General features: G+C 37.8%; 1 protein-coding gene across 1 annotated transcript; it reads left to right on the top strand.

Annotated features, from left to right (window-relative positions):
- The first annotated feature begins 9,230 nt into the window (after positions 1-9,230).
- Positions 9,231-11,086, top strand: SMIM30 (small integral membrane protein 30). Its single transcript, XM_081244607.1, has 3 exons — positions 9,231-9,282; positions 9,637-9,707; positions 10,158-11,086. The coding sequence occupies exon 3, from the start codon at positions 10,203-10,205 to the stop codon at positions 10,380-10,382; it is 180 nt and encodes a 59-aa protein (XP_081100733.1). The 5' UTR covers positions 9,231-9,282; positions 9,637-9,707; positions 10,158-10,202; the 3' UTR covers positions 10,383-11,086.
- The last annotated feature ends 15,285 nt before the right edge of the window (positions 11,087-26,371 follow it).

Here is a 26,371-nt window from a genome sequence, read left to right as displayed (position 1 = left end):
TCTTTAACAGAAGATTGTTGTAAGAAGTAACCATGTGAAAGTCACAACTGCATTATTATGTTTTAAAGCTGCCGATACTGTCCATTTTGTGACTGAGTCCCTTTTACTGCTAGGAAAGGCTTTGTTTTCTCTGAGGAATGAGATGTTTCTACAATTCTAAAGATGGAAATCATCAGAATGTTTTATACATTTTTTTAAAAAGTAAGTTTTAGAGATTGGGGGATTGGGATTGACATATATACACTAACATGTATAAAATGGATAACTAATAAGAACCTGCTGTTTAAAAAAAGTAATAAAATTAATTTTTTTAAAAAAAGTAAGTTTTAGAGAGAGAAAGGTAAGTCTATAAGAAATAATGAGAAAAAAATGCCACTTGAAACATGAACAAATAGCAAGAAATATTTGTATTTCCTGCTTCATCAGCAGCTGAAAAGGGGTCCATGAGAGCAAGATGGATAATTCAAATTGGGTCTTAATAAACTTATTATTAATTAAGTTAAAGATCATTGTTCAGTTGCCTCTATGTTTCCTCTTCCCGAATAATCAGGCCCAATAACTTATTCTCCCCAACGACAAAGGTTCTAAGAGCTGATGAACCTAAGAACTACCTAGAGAACTTGTTTTAGAAATTTGCATTTTTAAATAAACTCCCCATGTAATTGGGATGCAAGTGAACCACATAATACATTTTTAGAACCCTCTTCCAGGACCAATTTTTGGATCACTTGAATGAACTCTGTCACTCATCCCTGGGCTCTCTGTTGTCTCTTGAGGTACCTTTAAAAGCCTGGTGACCAAAAGGTATGTTGAGTATTCTTACTAAGCATCCTACTAAAGCAGAGCACATGAAAGGGTTATGTCTCCACTCTTATGCAGCACACCACATTCACTTTAATACGTCGTAGTGTTGACAGGCATGCTCACAAAAGCAGTGCTTCACTTTGACTGTCAGATTGAGTTCAGTGACTTATTTTGACTCTCTTGACAAATGAGAGCTTAAAATGCATTAAAGTGGGTCCAAATCACAATCAAATGAAACTGTGAAGAGCATTGTTTGGGACTTTTTCCTCAACTGAACCAGCTGCAATCATTTGTTAAAACATAATCTACTCCATTTTTTAAATAAAGAATTTTCCTTTGAATAGAAAATCTGGCAACCTCCTTGAGTAAAATCACTCTTCCAGAAAGTAAGATCTTTTTGTCATAATTTTTTATTCATGAAGATTTTAAATTCAAACAATACAACTTTTAAAATATCTACAAGCAAGTAACCTGTTGTCATAAAGGACTCAGGGGATAGATTTATAAACAATCAAAATATTACAGGCAAGAGTAAAGAAACTTTATTGTTGCTCTCCAGCTCACCATTTCATGGATGAAGAAATCATTCCATGACAGAAACTGGTGTTATACCATAAAGTTCTCTACCTGGACCATCTAAATTATTTAGCAAAAGAAACAGATTTAAAAACTAAAGTGACCAATCACTTACAATATGTCAACTGAAAATTCACAGTAAATATCTACATAAAATATCTACATAAAAGGTTCAGGTACTCATTTAAGTTCCCAAGATCGATCTAAACATTACCACTTCCAAAATATTTCTTACCTATAAAAACTCTACCCCAACACATACTATCATGTCTAAATTGACTCTAGATAAAAAGCATTTTCAAAGAACAAGTTAAGATATCCAAAGAAGAAATTCAGGATCTGAAAAATGAGTTGATTTTACTCAGAAAACGGCCAGATAGAAATTTTTTAAGTCTTTAGACTTAAGAGAAATCACACTAAGACCAGTTGAGCATGATTCACTCTCCTATGCTACCTGCATTTTCTATCTGGTATGTTTTTAATTTTATAAATTTCATGCTGTCTCCATGGTTACCAGTGCTTAATCATAATGAGCCCCTGGTCTATACACAGGAATTACTATTTCCTTATGAATTGCACATACTAAATTGTTAATAACCTCTCTATACTTTTGCAATGACTAGTTTAAGTTTTTCACTTCTAAGCAAAGATTTTCAAAAGGTTCTTTTAACTTTCTTTTCTTCCTTTCTGAATTTTGTATATTATATGGACTTCAGTGATTTCATGATAGTTGAGATTTGCCAACACATCACAATCTATGTTCTTTGATATATGATGCCTGTGCCTATCAGTAAGTGCTCTTCTGAGCCTCAGTCAAACATCCCTTAATTTTTAAAAAAACATTTTTTGTATATACCTATTAAATCTAAGTCAAAATCAATTAACAAATTAGGTGAATACTGGTATTCATTCATTCACCAAACTAGGGCCTAGAGGGAAGTATATAAACACCAACAACTCTTCAGTGACTCACCACAGTTAGGCTTCCTAAACAACACTAGAGCACCTTACTTCAAAGGTAATTAAAATGCAGTTTGATACTGTGGACATTTTCCACATGAAACCATGTGGGCAATGATTAAGAGTCAGTCTTTGTCAGACTTCCTGGGTTCATAACCTGATTCTACCACTCACTTATGTGACCTCAGATAAATTACTTAACCATGCCTCAGTTTCCTCACCTGTAACAGGGGATAATAATAGTGTCTCCCTCACAGGATTATTTTAAGGAGTAAATGGATTTACATTTGTTAATGTGTGGAATAGTTTCTGACACATATTAGTCACTATTTAAGTGTTTATTAAATATAAATCAATCAATCAGTCCTAGCCCATGTATCATGAAACCATGTTTTCTAGGAAAATATTTTTTTTCCCATAAGAAATATTTTTTCACCCTCCCGTGAGGCAAGATAATCCTCACTTTAAATTTCCTTGTGCAGCACTTAAATATTATCTGATCAGCTAGTCCCATATCGATGAGAGTTCTAGACACTGACCATATTGAGCATTTTATGTGTCACTTCATTTAATCTACAGTGGAAGTCCTACAAAAGATTGGTGATTTTCTCATTACAGATGAGAAAACTCAAGTTTAAAGAAGTTAGATAATTTGCACAAATTCACTGAGTTAGTAAGTGGCAGAGATGGGCCAACTGATGACATCTCCAAAGCCAATGTTTTTAATCAGTCCATTACCATGGATAAAGTACTACATAAAAAGATAATTTCACAACTTTTCAAAACTATAAATTTGTCCTGTTCAGGTATTCTTAGCCTGCTCCTGGAAGCCCAGAAATGTTAAATTTGAATCTGTCAGTGCCTGTGGGTGTGGTTCCTCTGCTTCCTGGACACCATAGGCTCGTGTATGTGCAATTGACTCCCACAGATTACTGAGGTTCATCAGTGGAAATCAAGGTTACATCGGCAACGGGCTCTAGATGGTGCCGGGAACCATGTCAAAAATGACCTTCTGCAGCGTGCCCATTCATGTCTGTAAGATACTGACACCAGAGTGTTTAGACTCAGCAGCAGCTGAATAGCTCTGGAAAGTGCAGCGTATCTCATCCTGTTAGCTTAGTTGGCTCTAATGTAACAGTCTCAGTGATGAATGTCCTGTTACTGATGGGATATACTGATTAACTCCGGGTTGGCCTTTTTTAATTGTGAAGCTCCAATAAAATGTCTCCACTCACTTGGCTTGGTTCACTTGCTAATGAGGAAGTCTGGGTTGTATGAACTTCCTGACACAAATCAGTCACTGCAAAATCTTGATGTCAGCCTATCATGCCTTCTCTGATGGATACCAGAAGCGCCTTCCTTCAGGGTCTACCAATGACTCACTTCTAACAGTTATAAAATAAGCAGAAGCCACTTCTTCATTCTTCTCAGAAACCACTTTTCAGTAAAAACTGACTTGTGAAATTTTGCCCTCCACCACTCAGATAAGTGTCTAAAGTAAGGTTCTTTGTCTCTGAGTATCACCGGCTACCAGTGATCTCTGTTTCAGTGAAGGATAGTGTAAGCTTAGGTTCTTCCAAACTGAAAGACTAAATTTTGGATCTGATAACACCAGACACTTAATGCCATAAGAGGAACTATATAAAAGCCTGCAGAAGCATTCAGACAGCTTGGGCGGGGCAATGCCAGGGGAGATGGAATGTGGCACTGCTTCAGAAGATCTGTGGTTCATGTTGCTATCAGAGATGTTCACAGGCAGAACTTGTAGCTAGCAGATGCTTGGCACAGAAGAAGCTGCTCACCTCTCTAGTACTGCTAAGGAAATGATCATCTGTTTTAGAAGAGGGAACTACACATGTACAACATGGCAGTCATTGTCCTGGTCAGTGATCTGAACAAAACATCTAAATCTGAGTTATAGCTAAGAAATAACAGTTCATTAAGATGGTTTGCAAGCACGTCAGAAATCAAAAAGCAGCTTCAGGTCAAAGGAGTGGAGATCATTATATTCACTGTATCCCAGAAATTAATCCCTGCCTCTACATCACTTAATACTAGTAAACCCTGAGTTGACATTTCCAATTACAGTATACAATATAAACTAATGAAAACCAATTATATGACTCTTGACTTATACGTCAAAGACAAACTTTAAAAAGAAACAAACATGATTTTTTGAAGCTATCTGGGAAAATAGAGTTCCTTCATCCATGAGTATAAGCAAATTAGTTCTAAGTAGGGGTTGTAAGAATAATGTTTATCCTCTTCAAACAGTGGACCTTACTGAAGCCAAGGAGGTAAGGTAAAAATCTTGGTACCGTGTTCAACACTGTGTACAGTGCCATCTCTCAGGGGTAATACAAAAGTATTTCCTTCTGTCCTGCAAGCTCTGCAATTAAGTATCCCATAACAATCTATCAAGAGTAATACATTCCTCTGAGCCTACAGTCTCAATTATTATAATTCCCTCTTAGCAAATCTTCTAATGCTGTCATTTCCTTTGCTGCAATTTATAGAAAAAGCAGTGCAGAGTTATAGACTAGCTGCTGTAATTAGAATTCAAAAGGAATTAAGAGTCTTTGTTTGCTGGGTTCTCTTGGGGTGGCCATAGAGTTCATTCCAGCTGAATGATTTCTTGGAGCTATTCACCCATATCTAGACCCTCTCAATCACATTTTCAAAACCCTTTGGACCTAATATGATGAATCAATGATGTGACAATAACTGAATGGATAATATATTTTAAACATAAACGTAACCACCAGTAGGTATGAAATAAATAGTAAAATCCCATCAAGGCAACAAAGGGACAGCTTTTGAGTACCAGGGGAGTGTTTTCCAGTCAGCTCCAAACCCAAAGCCTAGGAAGCCTAAAATGCCTCTGTATCCAGGGAGTTCCATAGACATTTTCTATTTACCATGTTTGTCTGCAGAAAAGCATATTCACAATGGAGAGAAGCCACATCCTGAAGACCCCATATATTTCATGGATTTGATCAACAGCAAATAGTAACAATAGTTAATATTTAATGAGGGCTTACTATATGCTAGCCACTAATTCTGGAAATTAACTCATTTAATCCTCATAATATACATATGAAGTAGGTACTATTATACCCCATTTTATAGATGGATAAACTGAGTCTTAGAAAAGCTTACTAACTTGTCTATTGTCATACAGTCAGTAAGCAGCAGGGCCAGAATTCTAACCAACTGGTCTAACCCCAAAGACCCTAACTGTTAATCAGTAACCAGGGGAACAGATCTACAAATAAGAGGGAATTGATAAGTATTGAGCTCTGGTAACTTTTTGGTCACTTTAGAAACATTTCATTTAATCCTCACACAGCATATTTTATAAAAGGAAAGTAAGTTTCAGAGAGATTAACTACTCAAATTCATAAAACTAGCAAGGGAAAAAGCTAATATTCCATATACTACATCAGAGCACCTCTCCACAGCTTAAAGACTAAGTGTCAGAGATAAAAGCAGAAATCTCACCTCAATTTGCATATCGGCGCTGTTATAAGAAAGTGACCGAGACGTCCCTGGTGGTCCAGTGGTTAAGACTCCGCAATCCCAATGCAGGGGGCCTGGGTTTGATCCCTGGTCAGGGAACTAGATCCCGAGGACCACAACTAATACCTGGCACAGCCAAATGAATAAATAAATAATTCTTTAAAAAAAGAATTAAAAAGTGACCAGTGGAAACTGTCTGGCAAGGATGCTGATAGGACACAGAAGGAAATCTGTAGATAACAACAAAATCAGCATAACCAAGGAAGAAAGAATCTAAAACATTAGAGCACTGCCGTGTTGATGTTGGGGGGGGGTGTACTGTTTCGTTCTGTTTTCAACTACTCCTTTTATTTTCTTCATGAAATCTTGAGTAGTTCTCAACTAGGGACAGTATCTCACCAAAGACTATCTGGCAATACATGAGGGCAGTTGATTGTCTTCATGATTAGGGGATTCTACTGGCATTTAGCAGGCATGGGTTAAAGATGCTAAATATCCTGCAATATTATGTCGGCACAACAAAGCACTGTCTCACCAAAAATGCCAATATTGCTCATCCAACATTAAAAGGTACTTAAAGAAACCATTCAGGTATTGCTAAGAAAAAAATACACCATCCAGATGGACTTAATCAATATCTGCACGCCAAGTGGACAGAGGAAGTAAATAGGGACCATTATAGACAGGTTCCTGAACAAAGTAGTTCCTTTTCTAGGTACTACTGTGTCTTATACATACATATGTCTTATACATACATATTAATAGCCTTGCTATTAATATTATGGAGAAAATATGTAAGACCTAAATTTTGAATAAATATGTAAGACCTAAATTTTTTTTTTTTTTTTTGCAGTACGCGGGCCCCTCACCACTGTGGCCTCTCCTGCTGCGGAGCACAGGCTCCGGACATGCAGGCCCAGCGGCCACGGCCCATGGGCCCAGCCGCTCTGCGGCATGAGGGATCCCCCCGGACCGGGGCACAAACCCGTGTCCCCTGCATTGGCAGGCGGACTCCCAACCACTGCACCACCAGGGAAGCCCAAGACCTAAATTTTGAATAAATATGTAAGACCTAAATTTTGAATAAAGACTCAAAATAATCTCAGTCGAAATACCTTCATGGTTTAGCCTGAAAGCAGACTTCCTACTTATAAGGTAGTTTCTACTACGAACAGTGTTAACAGTGACTAAACGTTAATCAACAAAATTTGATTCAATAAAAATTTGAATCAATAAAAACACAAAATTGGCATGCATAAGAAACAGCAAAAAGATGAGTGTGATTGGAATGAGCATGAGTGAGTAGTAGGCTGATGTCAGAAAGGCAGGCAGAGGCCAGAATGTGTAGGGTGTTGTGAGTCTTGATAAGGAAAATAGACTTCTGCTTATTGTGATGGAACTGGAGAGCTTTAAGCAAGGAATAAATGATCTGATTTATTTTTTTTTTTTTGGATTTAATTTTATTTATTTTTTTATACTGCAGGTTATTAGTCATCCATTTTATACACATCAGTGTATACATGTTAATCCCAATCGCCCAATTCATCACACCACCACCCCGCCGCTTTGCCCCCTTGGTGTCTGATTTATTTTTAAATCACTAGTTAGGGTAGTAAGAAGAGAACACTGAGAACTAGAATACCATTCTACTTGGAAACTAGGGTTGTAATAAGGCAGACAAAAGCAAATATAGCAACACCTTTGTTAAATTGCCTGATTAGGGTAGATGCTGGTTAGGAAAAGTTAACCAATTTTATTTTGAAACTACACGGGCCCAAAACATCTCTACACAAACTTCTGCCACTCTTTTTCAGATAGGCCAGGTCATCATGATCTCTTAACATAATAATTTAAAGAAAAAGCATTTTATCATCAGCAGACCTTCAAACTTAAAACTAATCCATTATCTTCAACACTGACACCCCTAGAAACAAGTCTGTAATAATACTAAATTTACCGTGGTCTCTGCTGACTTCAGCAAACTGAATAAACATATAGGGAAAAATTAAATCCCCAAATTGTTCACACTAGAATGCAAAAGAGTATTTTAAAATAGCTGCTATTTCAAATATAACTGATTAGAAAGGTACAAAACTAGAAGTAGCTCAAGGCAAAGGAGTCAAAGACGGAACTTGTTAAAATAATCAAGTTTAGAGAAGCAATGCTGACATTACTGTGTAATTTTCCATAGACTTCCAATTTGCAAGACACCTTGCTTTGGTTTATTTGGCACTGCTTTGTCTCTCAAGAAATCCTGTTGGCACATTTATTTATTCAAATAATTGTTATTAGCCAACATTTCTGAGCACCTGCTGTGTGTGTGTTAGAAGCTAGGAATATAAAGCTTTGCTGTCAGTCCAGAGAGATTAGTAAATTGTAAGAAAAAAGATGAACAACAATTAAAAAATTACATGCCAATTATGGGCACTGAACTGAAATATACCTGCTCTGTCTGAGAGTCCTAGGGGGACTTTCAGACAGGGCAAGTGACTTCACTCCTAACCCACATCATTAATAACTGATAATTTCCAGGGTACCAAGTAAGTCCTCTAGTCAGTAAATGAGAGTTCAGAAGACTGGGTGATTAGAAAGGTTCAGTAAGGACTTCATAGATTAAATTAGACTTCAAGAAAGCCTTTCAGAAAGGTCTAAGACTTACATATGCAAATAATTTATCCTTATGACTTAGAAGTAATAATTTACAACTTTCCATAAATATTTGGGGATACATAGGGTGGGTATCATAAACACATGAGAAGAAATCTCTAAAGCGTACCATACACTGCACTCCTGAAGTAATAGGGAAACAGAACTCTAGAACCTGAATCAGAGGCCTTCTTATAGTGCTTAACCTGTTTTTCCTCAAACTGCCTGTTTTTCCCTACAGATGTTTTTGACATTTTCCAAAACGTCCTATTAAACATGTTTTCCCCCACTGCTTAAGAGTTAACAAATGTCATAAGGCACATTTGGAAGATGGTGTCAAGGGATTCCCTCCTTCAAAAATGTTAGAAGCCGCTAGTTTAAATGCATCTGAAACAGATGGCTCTGCTCAGGTGACTTCTTCTGGCTGCTGTGTCTGCATTTCAGTCAAAGAGAAGGACAAAACTTCTTGTGTCTTGAAACCCTGAACAGGGTGAAAAAAAAAAAAAACACTTTCTGTCACTTTTTTACCTTTTTGTGTGTGTGTCAGCTTCCGTACAACTACACTAAACTACTTCACCAGTGACAGGTTCGGCCCCGTGAAGAAGCCCCGGGAGCTCGCTCCTCAGCGTCTCCGGTAGAGCGCGACCATCTCCCCGCAACCAGTTAAAGGGGAGCGCGCCGGTGCATCCTGGGAGTTGTCGTCACCGGGGATTGTGGGAAGTGTAGTTTAGAGACTCCGCCCTGCTCACCATTCCTGTAATGGCTGCTTCCTGAAAGGTAATGTACGAACTTGTCCCCGAAGGCTACTTAGATTGCCTAGAGTATTTGTAAAACAGGGGGCAGATTTGCACGTTGCCGGGCCAAAGCAGGGATTCTTTTTAAAGTCCTACTATCAAGTCCTCGAACGAACTTGTTTTTTTGTTTTTTGGGTTTTTTTTTAGCTTTTCCTTTATAGGCTAACTGACCAACTTTTAAATCTAGTTCCCCTGCTTGAACAAACTGTTGTCGTTAGTTATTACCCATTCTTCTCCCTTACGTATAACCTCCCCGCTCTGCACTGACTCTAGCTGCCGCTTTAAAATAATAATAATGTGCGATTTTTAAAATCCTGCTACGCCCCTCTGATAATAGGCGCTGTCACGTGGAACCTCTTAGCCTCAGCATCCTGAACTGATAGAATTAAACAAAAGCCGCTTTCTTTGGTAAGTCTTACTATTTCCCCCACGACTTCACAGAGTTATATGTGGTTTGACTTTGCCAGATTTGTTTGCATTTCCTGGATGGGAGAGACCCTAAGAAAATATAATTTTCATTCACTAGGATAGTTTCCAAGTTAGTATCTTGTGCCTCTTCTGTCTTTTCTTGTTCTACTGTTGATTCACACGGTATTGGCGTTATAGAGTGGGGAAAAATCTCTGGAGTAGGGGAATTATCATGAGAAGGGGCGATTAGCCTCAAATGACCATCTTTAAGTACCATTTACTTCCCTCAGTTTCTTCCACCATAAAATGAGGAGATGGGTCTGAATATAGTTTATAAAGTCTCTGATTTAAAAGGTTGTATGAACTGTTATTTGTCATGTATTCATACCGTCATTTGAAAAGGTAGGAATTTTTAATGGTTCCTTTTTGTTTCCATGTTTTAATTTCTAGGAACCTTCAGCCTTTAAGAACCAGTCACCTCAAGATCTCAACATCATGATCTCAGTTTCAACACAATTGTTCCTAGTCCTCTTTTCATTGCTTCTGGTGCTGCCTGTTGTTGAAGCAGTAGAAGCCGGAGATGCAATCGCTCTCTTGTTAGGTGTGGTTCTCAGCATTACAGGCATTTGTGCTTGTTTGGGGGTATATGCACGAAAGAGAAATGGACAGATGTGACTTTGAAGGGCCTCCTGAATCAAACCTTGCCCTGACAACCTTTGTGCTATTGAGGTTCAGAACTGAGTTTTGGTGTCTGAAAGTTCTCAAGAAACAGTAAATAGGGTAGCCTCAGAGTCTTGGTTATTTCCCTAAAAATAGGAACAAATTGATATATTATGTTAAATGGAAAACAAAACGTTTTCTTCACAACAAATAATGCACTGAAAAATGCCATCTGTAATTTGCATTTGCTAGTTAGAAAGAAGGTCAAAGAAAGAAGTGAGATGGCTGAACTTTGCATAATATTTCATAGTTTCAGAATTCTCAATAAGAAGAAGAAAACTCTTGCCCAGAATCCTAGGAAATTGCCACTGTTTAGTTATAATCACTGCCTCCTGCATCACTGAGGAGTCTTTTCTCCATATTTTTAATGCATTTTTGTTTTGTTATCTCCCAAGTTAATACTGTACCTAGATATTAAATACAGTTGGTCAAAAATGAAAACTTATCTCTTTGTGGGGGAAGAAGTTTAGAAAATGTATTCGATGTATCTAACGTTGAAATGGAGAAAAGATTTAATGTAAAAAAATACTTTATATTGACATTGAAATGGAGAAAAGATTTAATGTTTAACAAAAACAAAAGAATCTTTATAAACTGCTAACATCTCCATGGTGAGAAGTACTATATTAAATATAAACCCATTATGTAAGTTACTGTGTGGTGTTTATTTCAGACTGTTTTTATCTTTGTGTGAACTTTTTATAAAGTAAGTGGAGAAGAGTAGTATGCCTTACCTTAACTGATCACACTAGCTTGTAGAGATACAATCAGTGAAAAATGAGAAATGGGCAGCATCAAGGGAAGGGAGAGGCCACTGGTAGAGAATCCACAGATGCAGAAGGAAAATGTAATGGCCTATACTGATTTACACACAAGCCAGATGAGGCGTAATCTCCCTGACCTTGCTACTTAAGGTGTCCTCACACCAGCAGCATCACCTTAGGACTTGTTAGATCGGCAGAATCTCAGGTCCCACCCAGACCAATTGGATCAGAATCTGCTTTTGTTTTAAGAACCCAGGATAATTTATATGCACATTCAAGTTTAAGAAGATTGCTCTAACTTGTTTGAGCCCAAGGATCACCCAAAGCACTTGATAAAAACTGTTAGATTCTCAGGTTCCTCTCCTGGTTGCACTGTAGTAATTGTAGGTTGGGGTCTGGAATTCTATATTTAACAAGGGTCTCCAGTGATTCCTTTGATTGTGTAGATGCAGCCAGCATAGAATTGTATGAGTAAATCAAACTACTATAGGGTCTTAATGAAAGCAGGTAGTCAATTTTTTCCCTAAAATAATGCATTATCCAATCTCTAGCTCTCCAGGTAACATTGGGAGCCTTAATTTTGATCAGAAAACAGGCAGCAGCAATCTAAAATCCTTAATGTGCATTTCTCCAGGTGTGAGCAGACCTGGATTTCATGAGGGATTTGGTAGAGGGTACAAAGAGTGAGGGACAGCCACACTGTAGACACAGAAACCACATGGATCTGTTTTTGTTATACTTGTTTTTTCACCAAAAAAAAACACTAACAGTTTTTTATTCTGATAAATTGGCTGTTATACATTGTGTAATCAATAGAAAATTTTTTTAATTTTTATTGGAGTTTAGTTGATTTATAATAGAACTTTTTTACATGTTTTTTTTTTTTGAAAGATGGAAAAAGGAATGCAGATTGCAGGACAGTTTGTCCTATCTCTTATAAAATACCAGCCTATTGGTACTGATGTAGAGAGGCTGCTCCTGCTTCCTTGTATGTCTGAACTTTTTGACTGGCATTGGGAGAAATCATACCTAAAGTACATTTTTTTAAAAAACAGGAAAGCCTGTTTTTGTTTTTACTGGAGGCTCAGGTAGCACATGACAGTTCATAAAATGGCTTCAGGGGTAGGGGAAATCTAAAGTACATTTTAAATCACGGTACATTGGTTATTTAGTCACCTACAGGTACTATTTTTTAAATGTTCAAAATAAGACTACAGGCAAACATTCTTTGATAAACCTATATTTCCACAAGTGCCTAGAAGAAATTAGAAAACTGCCATTTTCCTATTTTCTCCTTAAAAGTAGAGAATTATGAGGTGGCTTTCAGGAATTTTGATGTATATGATGGGGAATACCTTCTCTGTTTTTAGCTCTTTTCTATCTAGGTTGGATTATATAGTTTTGCTTGAAAAGAGCAGAAACTCTTAATGGTGGCTCTTAACGTTTTGGGGGCCACCAGCTCCTTTGAGACTCTGATGAAAGCTATGGTCCTTTCCCTAGAAAAATGCACATACATGCTGGCATTTTTTTAGATTAATTTCAGGGAGTTCACAGAACTGAAGCCCATCCAGAAATCCCAAATTACACATTTCTGCCCTTTTATTTCCTTTTTTTGAGGTTCTTTCCAATTCTGAAATTCCTTGATTTGCTCTGAGGGATAATACCCACTGTGGAGCAATTACAGGAACAATGGGATTAGCAAATGTCCCCTGGGTGCCCAACATAATTTGCAGATAACTAGTAAATGCTCTGTACATGTTAGCTTGGTTGAGTCTGGTTAAAAAGAAGACTAATAGCTGAAATCAACAAGGGAAGCGCTGGTAACCAGCCTGTTCCTCCAATGCCAAAAATCAGTGCATTTCCTGTCATTTCTCTCTGGCTGCTTTCAAGGTATTTTTTCTCTGTTCTTAGTTTTCAGAAAGTGATCTGTGGTATGTCTTGGCATAAATATCTTTGGGTTTATCTTGTTTGGGATTTGCTCAGCTCGAACCTACAGGTTTGTGTCTTTTTCCCAAATTAAGGTAATTTTCAGTCATTATTTTTTCAAATACTCTTTCAACCACATCTACTTCTTTCCTTCTGGGACTCCGTCTGCCTTATCACTGCCAGACAGGTAAAAGTCCAGAAGAAACCTCATTACTATTCCCTACGTGCCCTCCTCTGACCCTGCAGGTGGGGTGCCTTGTGGCTACTGGGTGGGAGTAGGAGTTCAGACTCCGCATGTGTTCTCCACTGGCCCATGGCCATGTCTAAGCACATTGGCATTTCTGGGTTGCCACCTTGTCCAGTACCTAGTCACAGATCTATGAGGCAAAAAGAAAATCTAGAGAATTCACCACGGTGTCTTCTGGTCCTGAGGTCCCTAGCCAGTCTGCCTTCTTTCTACCTTTCAGAATCTTATGTTTGTTTTATAAATAATATCCAGGATTTTTAGCTGTATTTAGTGGGAGAAATAGGAAAAAAGATGACTACTCCATCCTCCTGGAAGCACAAGTCTCCTCAGTGCGTATTTAAAGAGTGGAGGGATTAAAGCACCAGGTAAATGATCGATTCAAGGAATTTTACTCACAGACCTTTGTCCTAGGATCGCTCACATCTACCCTCCCCTTTTCACCCATCCAATAATATATTGTTTATTCCTGTCTCTTACCCAATAAACTCAATCAAGAATGCAGGAGTGCAGATGAAGTTTAAAAAATGAACTGTATCCATATTTTGTCTCAGCATTGAGAGTGCAATGGCAGCTTTTTGAAAAACTATCAAATGTACCACCCGTGAAGGAGCCAGCCAGGCCCAGGAAATCTCAGAAGCTACACATCACATGAACCTTCACCCTCTTAGGCTTTCTAACCTCTGCAGAAGCTTGTCAAATGCCATTTCCAACCTTGAGTGTAGGAAAAGTGATATAGCTATATAGCCTGCAGCACATAATGAAGGGAGAATTCTCTGCATAGGAACCAAACCATCTCCCTCCCAGAGATACATATCAGCCTCTTTGATGGTATCACAATAGTGATTAAGAGCCCAAGCTCTGGAATCCAATAGATCTAGATAGATAACCAGATTCTATCACTTAAAATGTGATCTTAGACAGGTCACTTAATCTCTTGTAAATTTCTGTCTCCCTATCTGTTAAATGGGGAAAATAATAGTACCTGCCTCATAGATGGGTGAGGAATAAATGAAATAATGACTGTGAAAGACTTGGCATGCTGGATGTTATTATAATTGGTATTTGAAGATATTTTCTAGACACAAAGGGGGAAAAACCTACTAGCATCAATTTTGTATTTATATATAAAGAAGACATCTTTAGAAAGTTATGTAAACAAATCCCTTATTAAACAGTTCATTATATTTTAATTTTGACATTTTCTTTGAGTCTGTTTTCTTTATTATAGTTTTCCCCTCATCATTCTAGGCTTACAAATTGCTAAAACTCAAAGACATCTGTGAAGAAAAGAAAATTTGGCTTCCCTAAGTTTCCTCAAGCCTTTTCTGTACCTGAGTCTCCCGAGGAAAAGAAACAGGAAAGAAAGAAAATAATTGAATCTGTTTTAGTAATTCCTAACGTGCTCAACCATGGGTCTTTACTAAGTGAAATAATGAAAGCTTAGCAGCAACTGCCCAGGTCATTTAAGGAAATGCAAGGAATTTGCTTCTCTCTGTTCAGGAAAATAGAAGATCTGGTCCATATTCCACTAGGAAAAATACCCTTAACATATCTCATCTCATTAGAACTCATAAAGATATAAGCACTATAAAATGTGTTTAATGTTTGTTTCCTACGTGGGGAATGTAGAGAAAGCCCTTAGATTGACTTACGAACCCCAGACAGGATTTTTATTCTTAGGTGAGGATAGGTCCAAATCAATAAATATGTGTGCAGAATAGCATATTTAAGGTTTTTTTCTAATTTTTAGTAACTTCATTTTTCTAAATCCCTTCTGTGATTAAGTAATATACACCAAACATCTAAATGCAAAAGGCAGACCAGAAAAATATGACTGCTGTAAAACACTAAAACGTGGTTTAATTTCTCACTGATTTGTAGTATCAGAGCTACAATACCCTTCTCACACATTATTTCCACTGAATCCACTATATATGGGTGATTAAAATTTTGAAAATATTAGTTAGCTCTTGATAATCTGAAATGAAATTACAAAATTTTATATACAAGAGGGTTAATTATTTTTAAACGGCTAATCATGAAGCACTTCGTTAAACATTGGGATTATAAACACCATATGTCTCAGTATTAATCAAGATAATTATGCTCCAGATAAATGTGCATAAATCACTTAACAAAAGACTTTAGAAGCAGGCATGAGCACCAAGAACAGAAACTATACCATATTCTACTTCAGATGATTTCTCAGAACAACTCTTTCATTTTGCCACAAAAATTACCATGGCATTGCGATACCTACATAAAACAATGTTATGGGCCCTGTGAGGACATGTGCACACTTTTACTTGTTTAATCAACACTTTTCAAGACATCATCAGTACAACTTAGAAAGAAATTAATCAACTACAAGGTGATTGACCTTGAGCCAATAATTTAACCTCCACAATTTTTTCATCTGTAGAATTATTTGTCACTAATCTCTAAAAGACTTCCTAGTGATAAAAATGTGTGGCCCCATATAGTCTTCCAAATTTCGAAAATAACAAGGTCTAATGTGTTAAAAAATATTGTAATTACCCATTTTCATATGGCAGCATGAGGAGCTGATTTCCTCTTTGAACTCCTCAGTGAAAACTATAGTCTAGTCATTTAGTACATTTTTGGATTTCAATTTAGTGAAGCAGGGGCAGCTCATTTTCTGTACTGAATGAGTATGATTAGGGATTGTCTCAAGAAGGAAGAATAAAAACAAACCGTAGCCCTGCCACTCCCACTCACAGCAAACAGCCCACACACTAATTGAAATAAGCCTGGCAGGATCCAGGAACAAACAACCTTGAAGTTTCGTGTGCTCAGTCCTTTATGGCACTACTGGTGAGACTCAGCTAATAGACACCATCTTCCCAGTGGCCAAAACAGACACTTGAGAGGGTGTGTGGCACCTTCCTCTCCCTCACACTCCATGTCCAGTCCATCTCTAAGTCCTGTGGAGCCCACCTCCAAATTATGCCTAGGATCCACCCACTTCTCTCCATCCTCAAGGCTTCTACCCAAGTTCAGACCACCATCATGATGTGGATGAGATCCACAGCAGAACCCTAGCTTGTCTTCTGACCTCCCATCTTAACCCTCTGCAATCTTTTCTAAACACAACAACCATGGTGAACTTCTTAAAACACAAATCTGACCCTGTTACATACCAGCTCAAAATTTTTTAGATTTCGTAGTTTTATGAAATCCTTAACAAACCTTAGCACTGTTCATCTACCCTTATTTCCTCCCCTACTTTTCCAGTCTCTTCTATTCCATGACCCTCAACCAATTTCACACTCTAGCTTTCAGCCACACTACGCTATTGCCTTCCCAGAAAGCACCACGTGTGTTCCTTTCCTCTCTCTCTCATTCCCCCCACTTACCCTGCTCTCTTCATGTGCATTTTCCTTCCTCTGTCTGGCCTAGTTTTCCCAGTTTACCTGTCATATTCCTAAAATCTTAGGCTTGGACAGCACTTCTTTAGGACATCTCCCCTGACCCTTCCTCTCTGAACTACACAGGCTACAGTACGCTCACACAGCATTCTTTACATCTACCATCAGGCACATACCACCCTGTATTTGAATCTCTGTCTATTGTATCTCAACCAACCTCAACCCCATCTCAGGATTGTAAGTTCTATGAGGAAAGGGACTGAATCATTAATTCACTGTTGTATTCCTAGTTTCTAGCACAATGCCTGGCAAATAGAAATTGCTGCTCAATCTTTTTTAGAATGAATATATGATACAGAGTTAATGTAGCAAAGGGTCACCCCAGCCCAGGATACACAGTGGATCATGGCACCCTCTCACTGGGCCTGTGTGTGCCCTTAATGTCCTCAGTACAGTGCTACCAACCTTTCAGATTTTGCCCAGGACAGGTCTGAGATTTATTGCAAGACTTTAACATTTTCTTGAACATCTAAATTATAATTATAGAACATGATTTTAGTAAATTTTAAGATACAGTCTAGTTAGTTGATCTGAATGATTGCAAACACTGTTTATAATATCTTGCATTGTACACACGTTTAATGACTTGTTTAATTTAGTTTAGAAATGACCCACCATTTTGAAACACAAGATGTTTCCTGTTTATTTCTCATTCTCTTATTCCTACTCCAGCAACACCAAACTACCTGAATTACCAAAATCAAATGCCTTGCCATGCCTCCATGCTTATATTTCATTTCCTTTATAAATGTCATCTCCTCCATGAAGTCGTTCCCAAAAGGAGTTAATGATATCTAAACTCCAGAGTCCATAGCTCATTGTTTATACCTGTAGTTCTGCATTTCTTATAGTCTTTTTTTATGGTTTAGATACTTATTGTCCCCTTTGTACCACCAGCCCTAGAAACCCCTCCCCTTCCCATCGACCCCTGCCCCTGTCACCTTTATCTTAAATTTCTTGAAATCAAGATTGTGTCTTTTTATCATTGTAAGTACTAACATACCTTGTCTATACTGTTAGAGGTTTCAGTAAATACTTGTTTATTTGTGCACTGAATTTATTTCCTAAATAATCTTGAAGAATTAACACAGCATTGAATAAACAAGTCTATATGCTGAAAAAGGTATGATATTGAAGCTAATATAATTGCTTTTTAATAATACTGCAGGTTGGGAGTTTTCTTTTTACACACAGATGTGTGAACTCTGTCTATCTGAAAGCAGCTCGTGTTTACTCTAAATGTCATCCATTGAAAGTCATCCACTGTGAAGTACTCACAAGACAGTTGTCAACACACTGTAGTTCTTAGATGATGCTACCATAGGTGATGTCAAAGCCTACATTTCATTCAGATGAGAAGCCTTTATCAGGCAAAAATTTAAAAAGAGAAGAAAAGATAACTCTTTTTAAAGGCACTGTAACAGCCTTGTAATTGAACCAAGTATCTATCAAAGCTCAAAGAAAAGAAGCTCAAAGTCCTTCTACATTTCCAAAGATGACTCTCAAATAAAGAGCCCCAAATAGGGTTCCACTTTTCACCCTTAGCCATGGCAAATGGATCATGTAGCCACTCTATGATTCCGCCTTGCTGTTATGTTGGATCTTTCACTTGGGCCCTATGACTTTCCCCTTCTGAAGAGTAAATCAATTCAGTGCCCAGGTATGACTAAAGGTACAAAGAAGCAATAAAATTCACCTTTCAAATATCAACTTGATCATCCAAATGTTTGGGCCTCTATAAAATAGTTCTCTTAGAAACATGTGGACTTAATTTCATTGATGCTTCCATTACTCAAAGCATATTTGGCCTGTGACATGCCTCTTTGAATATCCCCAACAAAGGGAAGACTTTACCACTGAGCATTTGGTTTTGGAAATGAGCCAGAAGTAAATCAGTGCTGAGCCCTGTGAAGAAGGTAGGTGACCAGAAATAGAATGAACAACCACTTGAGATAATTCTCAAATTGTCTGACAGCTTTGTGCTCTCACATTTTACACTATTCTCACTTTTGCAGGCCACCTTCCACAACATAAATTTAACAAAACTGTGGTAGAGCACACATACCATTTTGTTTTCCCAGCATTTAACATTTAAATATTTAATGGATATTTTAACAACCAAATAATATTCCATCCCATACATTTGCCATCATTTATTCAAAATCAATTTTTTAAATAATACTGGACATGTCAGTGCTTTCCAACATCTTGTCATTTATTGATAACACTGCACTGCAATAAGAAAATAGGCAATTCTTACCAGTTGCCTGGTAAGAATATATTCATATCCTTTGAACCAGCCTAGAAATTGACTTTTTTTTGAGGTAGAGTTGATTTACAATATTATATTAGTTTCAGGTAATTAGTTTCAGGTATATAACATTAGTGATTCAAAATTTTTATAGATTATACTCCATCTAAAGTTATTATAAAATATTGGCTGTATTCCCTATGCTATACAATATATCCTTGTAGCTTATTCATTTTATATATAGTAGTTTGTACCTCTTAATTCCCTACCTCTATCTTGCCCCTCTGCCCTTCCCTTTCTCCACTGGTAACCATTAGTTTGTTCTCTATATCTGTGAGTCTTTTTCTGTTTTGTTATATTCATTTTTTTTTAGATTTTACATATAAGTGATAACATACAGTATTCGTTTTTCTCTGATTTATTTCACTAGGCATAATACCCTTCAGATCTATCCATGTTGTTGCAAATGGCAAATTTTCATTCTTTTTTATGGCTGAGTAGTATTCTGTACATATATACCACATCTTCTTTATCCATTCATCTATTGATGGACAGTGCAGTTGCTTCCATATCTTGGCAATTGTAAATGATGCTGCTATGAACACTGGGGTGCATGTATCTCCAAATTAGAGTTTTCATTTTCTTCGGATACATACCCAGGAGTGGAATTGCTGGATCATATGGTAGTTCTATTTTTAATTTTTTGAGGAACCTCCATACTGTTCTCAAGAGTGGCTGCACCAATTTATTTTCCCACCAAAAGGGTTCCCTTTTCTCCACATCCTTGCCAATATTTGTTATTTGTGGTCCTTTTGACGATAGCCATCTGACAGGTGTGAGGTAGAAACTGATGTTTAAATATTAATTTTTAGATTATAATTCAATAGACAGATATATGTACACAAATGTATTTGTAAAGTATCTGTTATCTTAAACCTCTAAAGAAGCCATGTTTTCTAAAATGGAGGATTGGGGAATTCCCTGGCAGTCCAGTGGTTAGGACTCTGTGCTTCCAATGCAGGGGGCACGGGTTCAATCCCTGGTCGGGGAACTAAGATCCTGCATGATGCACAGCGTGGCCAGAAGAAAAACAAACAAAAAAAGACAATCAAAAGTGGAGGATAATTGAGGTTACTTTACAGTATTGTACCAGATATGCTAGAGGTCTAGGTTTATAAAAGACTGTTTGAAATCTAAGTGTAGAAAGACAGGTTTCTACCCAGGGAGAACAGATAACAAATCTATTCTTAGAGAAGAGGCCCAGAGTCATTGTGTACTTTTATAATAAGCAGTCTATAATTGGGAGCACATGAAGTGAAAAGAAGAATCATCATATGTTCTTGAATATTCATTTTCAAGATTATTCTTATTGTTTTCATAATTGAAATAAGCATTACTTGTCCAGTGATCCCTACATTATTGTTAGTGGTCAATAGTAATGATAGCTATCAAGAAATCATATTAATTTGATCATTATTACAACAATGAACAGCAAACCACACAGTAAAGTGTTTCTTTCCTCAGTGTCAGTGCTAAGTGACAGAAGTTCATGGCTAAGAAAGGCTGTGGGATATAATGAAAAGAGCAGTAAGTGAGAAGTCAAGGAGATAAGGATCCCAGTTCTGGCTGCACTGCAAACAGGCTAGAGGTCACTGGGCAAATCACTTACAAGTTAATGTGGGCCTCATTTTCTTAATGTGTAAAAGGAAAATATAAATGAGTAGGAATGGTCTACCCAACCTATCTATTCCACTGACAGGAACTTCAAACAAGAATTCCTCTTTGATGGAGGATGTGCAAAGTGAAGGAAGGCCTTGGCAAACAGGTTACCAGAAGTGGGCCCAGCCTTGAGAAAAGGCAGAAGTGGTTCCTTGATAGACAACATGATTTAAGAAAAGCCAGCAGGAAGCACCCAAAACCAAAATGCCTCTGTTCTATACACCCTTCAATATTTTTGTGATACCTGCAATTCCACCGTGAATGGTACCTCTCTTCTGGGTCTTAAAGGCCTAGAGGTATTCTGACTGAGTCTACTGAATGATCACATGACGTGAGGCTGCATCTTAAGCTAAAATCAAGAACTTCCAAGTGGAAATCCAAATTGGGATTAGACTCCTGAGATTGAGACTAGGAAGAGGGATGAAGGATAAGGTTTCCAGAAGTGGGGAGGGGTCTGGGGTGGTCAATGCTCCCAGAATATATAGACAATTATACCATGTGACTGAGGATTGGTCCTGCTTAAAAGAAGGTTAACTTTTGCTTTATCATCCGTTAAATTAATCATGTCAATCTAATAGCAATAGTCTTAAAAGCAGAAAATTTGTCTTTTTTGTTTTGCATTATTCTAGAATACCCAAGATAAAGCATAAAACATAATGAGAACTCAATAAACATTTGAAGACTGACTCAAGGACTCTGTCCACAGAAAAACCCCCAAATGGTTTAAATGACAAAATAAAGGATTTCATAGGAAATAGAATCTACTTTGGTAGCCTGGCAAAAATCAAGTAGAATCAAAATAAAATTCAAAATTAGCATTACCATAAAAATATAAAATATAAAATCAAAGCAAGGAAGGAGCATTTCATGATTTTATACTAAGCTGGCTGTTGCCAATTTGTTTATATGTTTTATTTTTCTAAATAAAACTGGCATAAAATGGTTGCTTTCATGTTTTTTTTTTTTTTTTTTTTTTTTTTTTTTTTTTTTTTGCTGTACGCGGGCCTCTCACTGCTGTGGCCTCTCCCGTTGCGGAGCACAGGCTCCGGACACACAGGCTCCGCGGCCATGGCTCGCGGGCCCAGCCGCTCCGCGGCATGTGGGATCTTCCGGGATAGGGGCACGAACCCGTGTCCCCTGCATCGGCAGGCGGACTCTCAACCACTGCGCCACCAGGGAAGCCCCATGTTTTTTTATGTGAATGGAAGCACTCTTCCAAATAAGAGATTCCCCTCCTACCTCGGGCCTGGTAAGGGATACTACATCTCATTGTAATCAAATGACAGAACTCGAAAAATAAAAGCAGGCAGGAAGGAAGAAAAGGAGGAAGGAAGGAATGAAGTTATTCTATTTAAGAGAATCCATAGTCATTTTAAAGATCTTTTACTATAATGAATAATTGTATGGATAAAATAAATCTTCACTTATGCTTTTATTTGCTGTAAAAGCAAAAAAAAAAAGATAGATACTTGGTCCAATTAAAAGGCTGTTACAGGGGCTTCCCTGGTGGCACAGTGGTTGAGAGTCTGCCTGCCAATGCAGGGGGCACGGGTTCGAGCCCTGGTCTGGGAGGATCCCACGTGCCGCGGAGCGGCTGGGCCCGTGAGCCACGGCTACTGAGCCTGCGCGTCTGGAGCCTGTGCTCCGCAGCAGGAGAGGCCACGACAGTGAGAGGCCCGCGCACCGTGATGAAGAGTGGCCCCCACTTGCCACAGCTAGAGAAAGTCCTTGCACAGAAACGAAGACCCAACACAGCCAAAAATAAAAATAAATAAATTAAAAAAAAAAAAAAAAAGGCTGTTACAGTGACTTTAAGAAGAAAGGCTGGTTGTTTTGTCAAGGGAGCCTCAGGGAGGGGCTGAGAATGGTGGGACTGTTTTCCTCATACCTCTCTGCTACTCCTTTACTATCTTCTTAACTGTTTTTTCTTGCTCTTCTGATGCCTTAATGTTCATTCATTCCTCAAGTCTCAGACTTTGGCCTTCTCTTCTGCCCATACTCTTTCTTAGAAAATTCCTGTCTCCGTATTACTTCACTCAGAGTAGGGCCCCAGGGCTTCCATTTTGAGCAGACAACTCCATATGGCTAGCTCTGACTCTCCACACTCCAGTTCAAGACTGACTAGCACTTATAAATGACGCCATGTGAATGGCTGGCTGTTACTTTACATTCATTTGCTAAAATGAAACTTATCTTCATCTTCCTGTCCAAACTGAATGCTTTGTCTGATTTCTCTCTCTCCCCGCACCACCCCCTCTGTGTGTGTGTGTCCCCATCAATCTACTACCAGCCAAGTTTGAACTTGTTCTACTCTCATACCCAGGCAATAATTCTGATCTACCTTGGTTCTTTCTCATTACAGTTCTTTCCGTTGACTGTTCTATCACTCCAGTATTCACACCTGGACCATTTTTCATAAAGTCAAATATTTTAGAATCGTAAGTCTGTGGCTATCATCAGCCTGGCAAGGAGAAAAAAAATGGGGGGAGGGGGTTTGTATGGACTAAAGCAGTGTTTTTCACTGTGTTAATTAGACATCTAGGCTCCACAGAGCTGCCTTGGCAGCTGCCAAATCAAACAGTAAAACACCAACAGAGTACGGCCCCAGCCCCAATCCCACTTCACTCCTAGCAGCTCCACCATTATCTGTTTTATGTGTGAATTCCAAGTATGATCTCATCTGAAAAAACCTGTGCTATTACCTTAAGGAAAAAAGTTCCAAAACCACTGTCAGGTGACTTTTTAAGGCCCTCTTACCTCTAAAATTCAAGTCCTGTGAAATATAGTAATACAATTATTAAGACAATTAAAGAAATTACTAGTTTAAACTTCTACTTATTAATATGCATCTTTAGATCAATTCTGGCTCCAGCAACTTGAAGGGTTTGAATAAATTTAGGGTAAAAATACAGAAGTTATTCTGGGTTTCCAAACAGTCAACAGGAGGAGAGTGTAATAAGCCTCTAAGAGTCCACAGCATCTGTGAAGAAATAGGGAAACATCTCTAAGACAGCACACATTCTGAAGTCCATAGGATTCCAGCCTTTTTCCCAAACCGAAGCACTTTATGACAATATGCTTCTACAGCTCATTTGTAGTTAAACAGCGAATGAATCTAGGAAAAAAAGAGTTTCCAGGCTCCTATGTACCATGGAGATTTGAACTTTTTTTGGCTCTTTCTTTCTGTTTCATGCAACTTGGCAACAGTAAATAAACAAATAGGGTTTAACATGTATCCCACTGGAGTGAAACCAGCTGGTTTCGCCTCCAAGGTGTGGAAGATGGAATGTAGTACAATGGATTCTGGGTATTTAGGTCCAAAGACTGGCTGCTGATAGAAACCATGCAGGAGGTCCCTCAGAGCCATAACTCACACATTAGGGCAGCAGAGGATTCACCAGGCTTCAAGTCTTGGCAACTGATTTTTCTCTTCAAGTCTGGTTACCAACATGATGTTTATGCACCTGATTAACTCTGAGTACGGGAATTCACTTCTCCGAGCTTTTTATTCTTACCTATATGTAAAGACTTTAGGCTTGATGGCTCAGAGCCGGTTTGCACACTGGAAATGTGGCTAGTCTGAATTAAGATGCCCTGTAAGTGCTGCAAAATACACACTGGATTTTGGAGACTTAGTAACAAAAAATATATAAAATATCTCTTTAATACTTTTGGAGTAGTATATGTTGACTTAATATTTGGGATATTATTTTGGATATACTGATTTAAACAATGTGTATTATTAGAATTAGTTTTACTTGTTTCTTTTTACTATTTTTTTAGCTACTAGGAAATTTAAAATTACGTATGTGGCTCACATTAAATATCTCTGGACTGGTTTAGATGCTAGAGTCAGATTTAGTGTAAGAAAAACCTAAATCAAGTTTATGGTTTTACCACTTCTTGAGGTAAGTCACTTAGCACAAATCTCAACTTTTCCATTGACCTTGGGCAGGTTCTTATATCATTCTGTGCTTCAAGTTTCCTCACCAGTAAAATGAATCATTCAACCTGTCTTATAAAGTTTTGTGAAAATCAAGTAAGTTAATAAATGCAAAGAACAACACCTGTCACATTATAAACACCATATAACAATTCATTATTCCTATCTCTAAACTTGTCTTTTTTTATATTGAAAGGAGAATGATACTCCATAGGATGAAGTTAGAATTCAATAAGATAATGTATTGTAAATCATAAAAACCAGGTAAATGTTGGTAACTGTTCAGCTCTAAAAGTCAATAAATCTGTGCAACCCTGATGGTCATTACAAAGTTTCAGTCCTCCAAGATAAACATGAGTTCAGCACTTATACTCCTTTACCCTAGGGTATCAGTAGATTAGTCTACTGTACATATTTTTTGTATTCTATTGCAGGCTATGTTCAGAATGAGCTTTTAGTAAAAAGTCAAAAAAGCTCAGGATTGATGCCAACCTTTTCACAAAGTTGTGTATATACACATATACTGGGCATTTAACTTGCTCTCTTGCTAATTTTAATACTGTACAGTTTTTAAGTTGACTTGGGGCTCTCTAGAACATATTGTACTTTAGAACTATTTGAGCATATTATAAGAAAAAGAGTTCAGCCATAATATATGGTACAACTCCTGAGGGGAAGGAAGAGATTATTCTTTCATTCATTTTCAAAGTACCATACGTACTTGGAGATTTAGTAGAAGAAATATATGTAAAAGAAAAAGCAATTAATTCTTAGTTATGATGATGTTTTCAACAGAAATATTTACTCAACTAATAATTACTAAATGCCTATTATTTGCCAGGTACTATTCTAGCCACCAGGGACACAAAGATGAGCAACACAGACAGAAATTTTACACTCATAGAGCTATGCAGTATCAAAATTATTGAGAGAGAAAGTTAAATATCGAGCATATGTGTATATGCCCAAGTTAGAGGGTGATGATGGCATGTATCAATTCTGATTTTTTTGACTTTTTACTAAAACATCATTCTGAACATAGTGTGTGAGTAGAATCAAACCTTCACTCCATCTCTTCACCAAATGTCAATGTATGTATGATCTTCTACAGCAGTAAGACATGATGAAACACCAGCAAGAATCTCACCAATTCAATGCCAGATGGCACAAAAAACAAACCAATTATAGAGTGGATTATAAGGAGGCTATATACAAAAGTGCTGTCTCTGCATGATTCCTAGTTTTTCAACCAGTGCCAAGGATTTATGTGCTTAATTCCCATTAGAATTTACGGGAATTAACAGTGCATGAATGGGTAAAAAAAAATTTTTAAGTGGAAGGTGAAATCTTGAAGAGCCCCAAGATAAAAGTGCACATTTTATATATGTTGTTGATAAGGGTCTTTTAAAGATAAATTTTAGGGCTTCCCTGGTGGCGCAGTGGTTGAGAGTCCGCCTCCTGACGCAGGGGACACGGGTTCGTGCCCTGGTCCGGGAAGATGCCACATGTCGCGGAGCGGCTGGGCCCGTGAGCCATGGCCGCTGAGGCTGCGCGTCCGGAGCCTGTGCTCCGCAACGGGAGAGGCCACAACAGTGAGAGGCCCGCGTACCGCAAAAAAAAAAAAAAAGGATAAATTTTAGAACTG

This window comes from Mesoplodon bidens (assembly GCF_964165515.1).
Source record: "Mesoplodon bidens genome assembly, chromosome: 9".
Taxonomy (NCBI): Eukaryota; Metazoa; Chordata; class Mammalia; order Artiodactyla; family Ziphiidae; genus Mesoplodon; species Mesoplodon bidens.
This window is presented reverse-complemented; position numbering and strand designations above follow the sequence as displayed.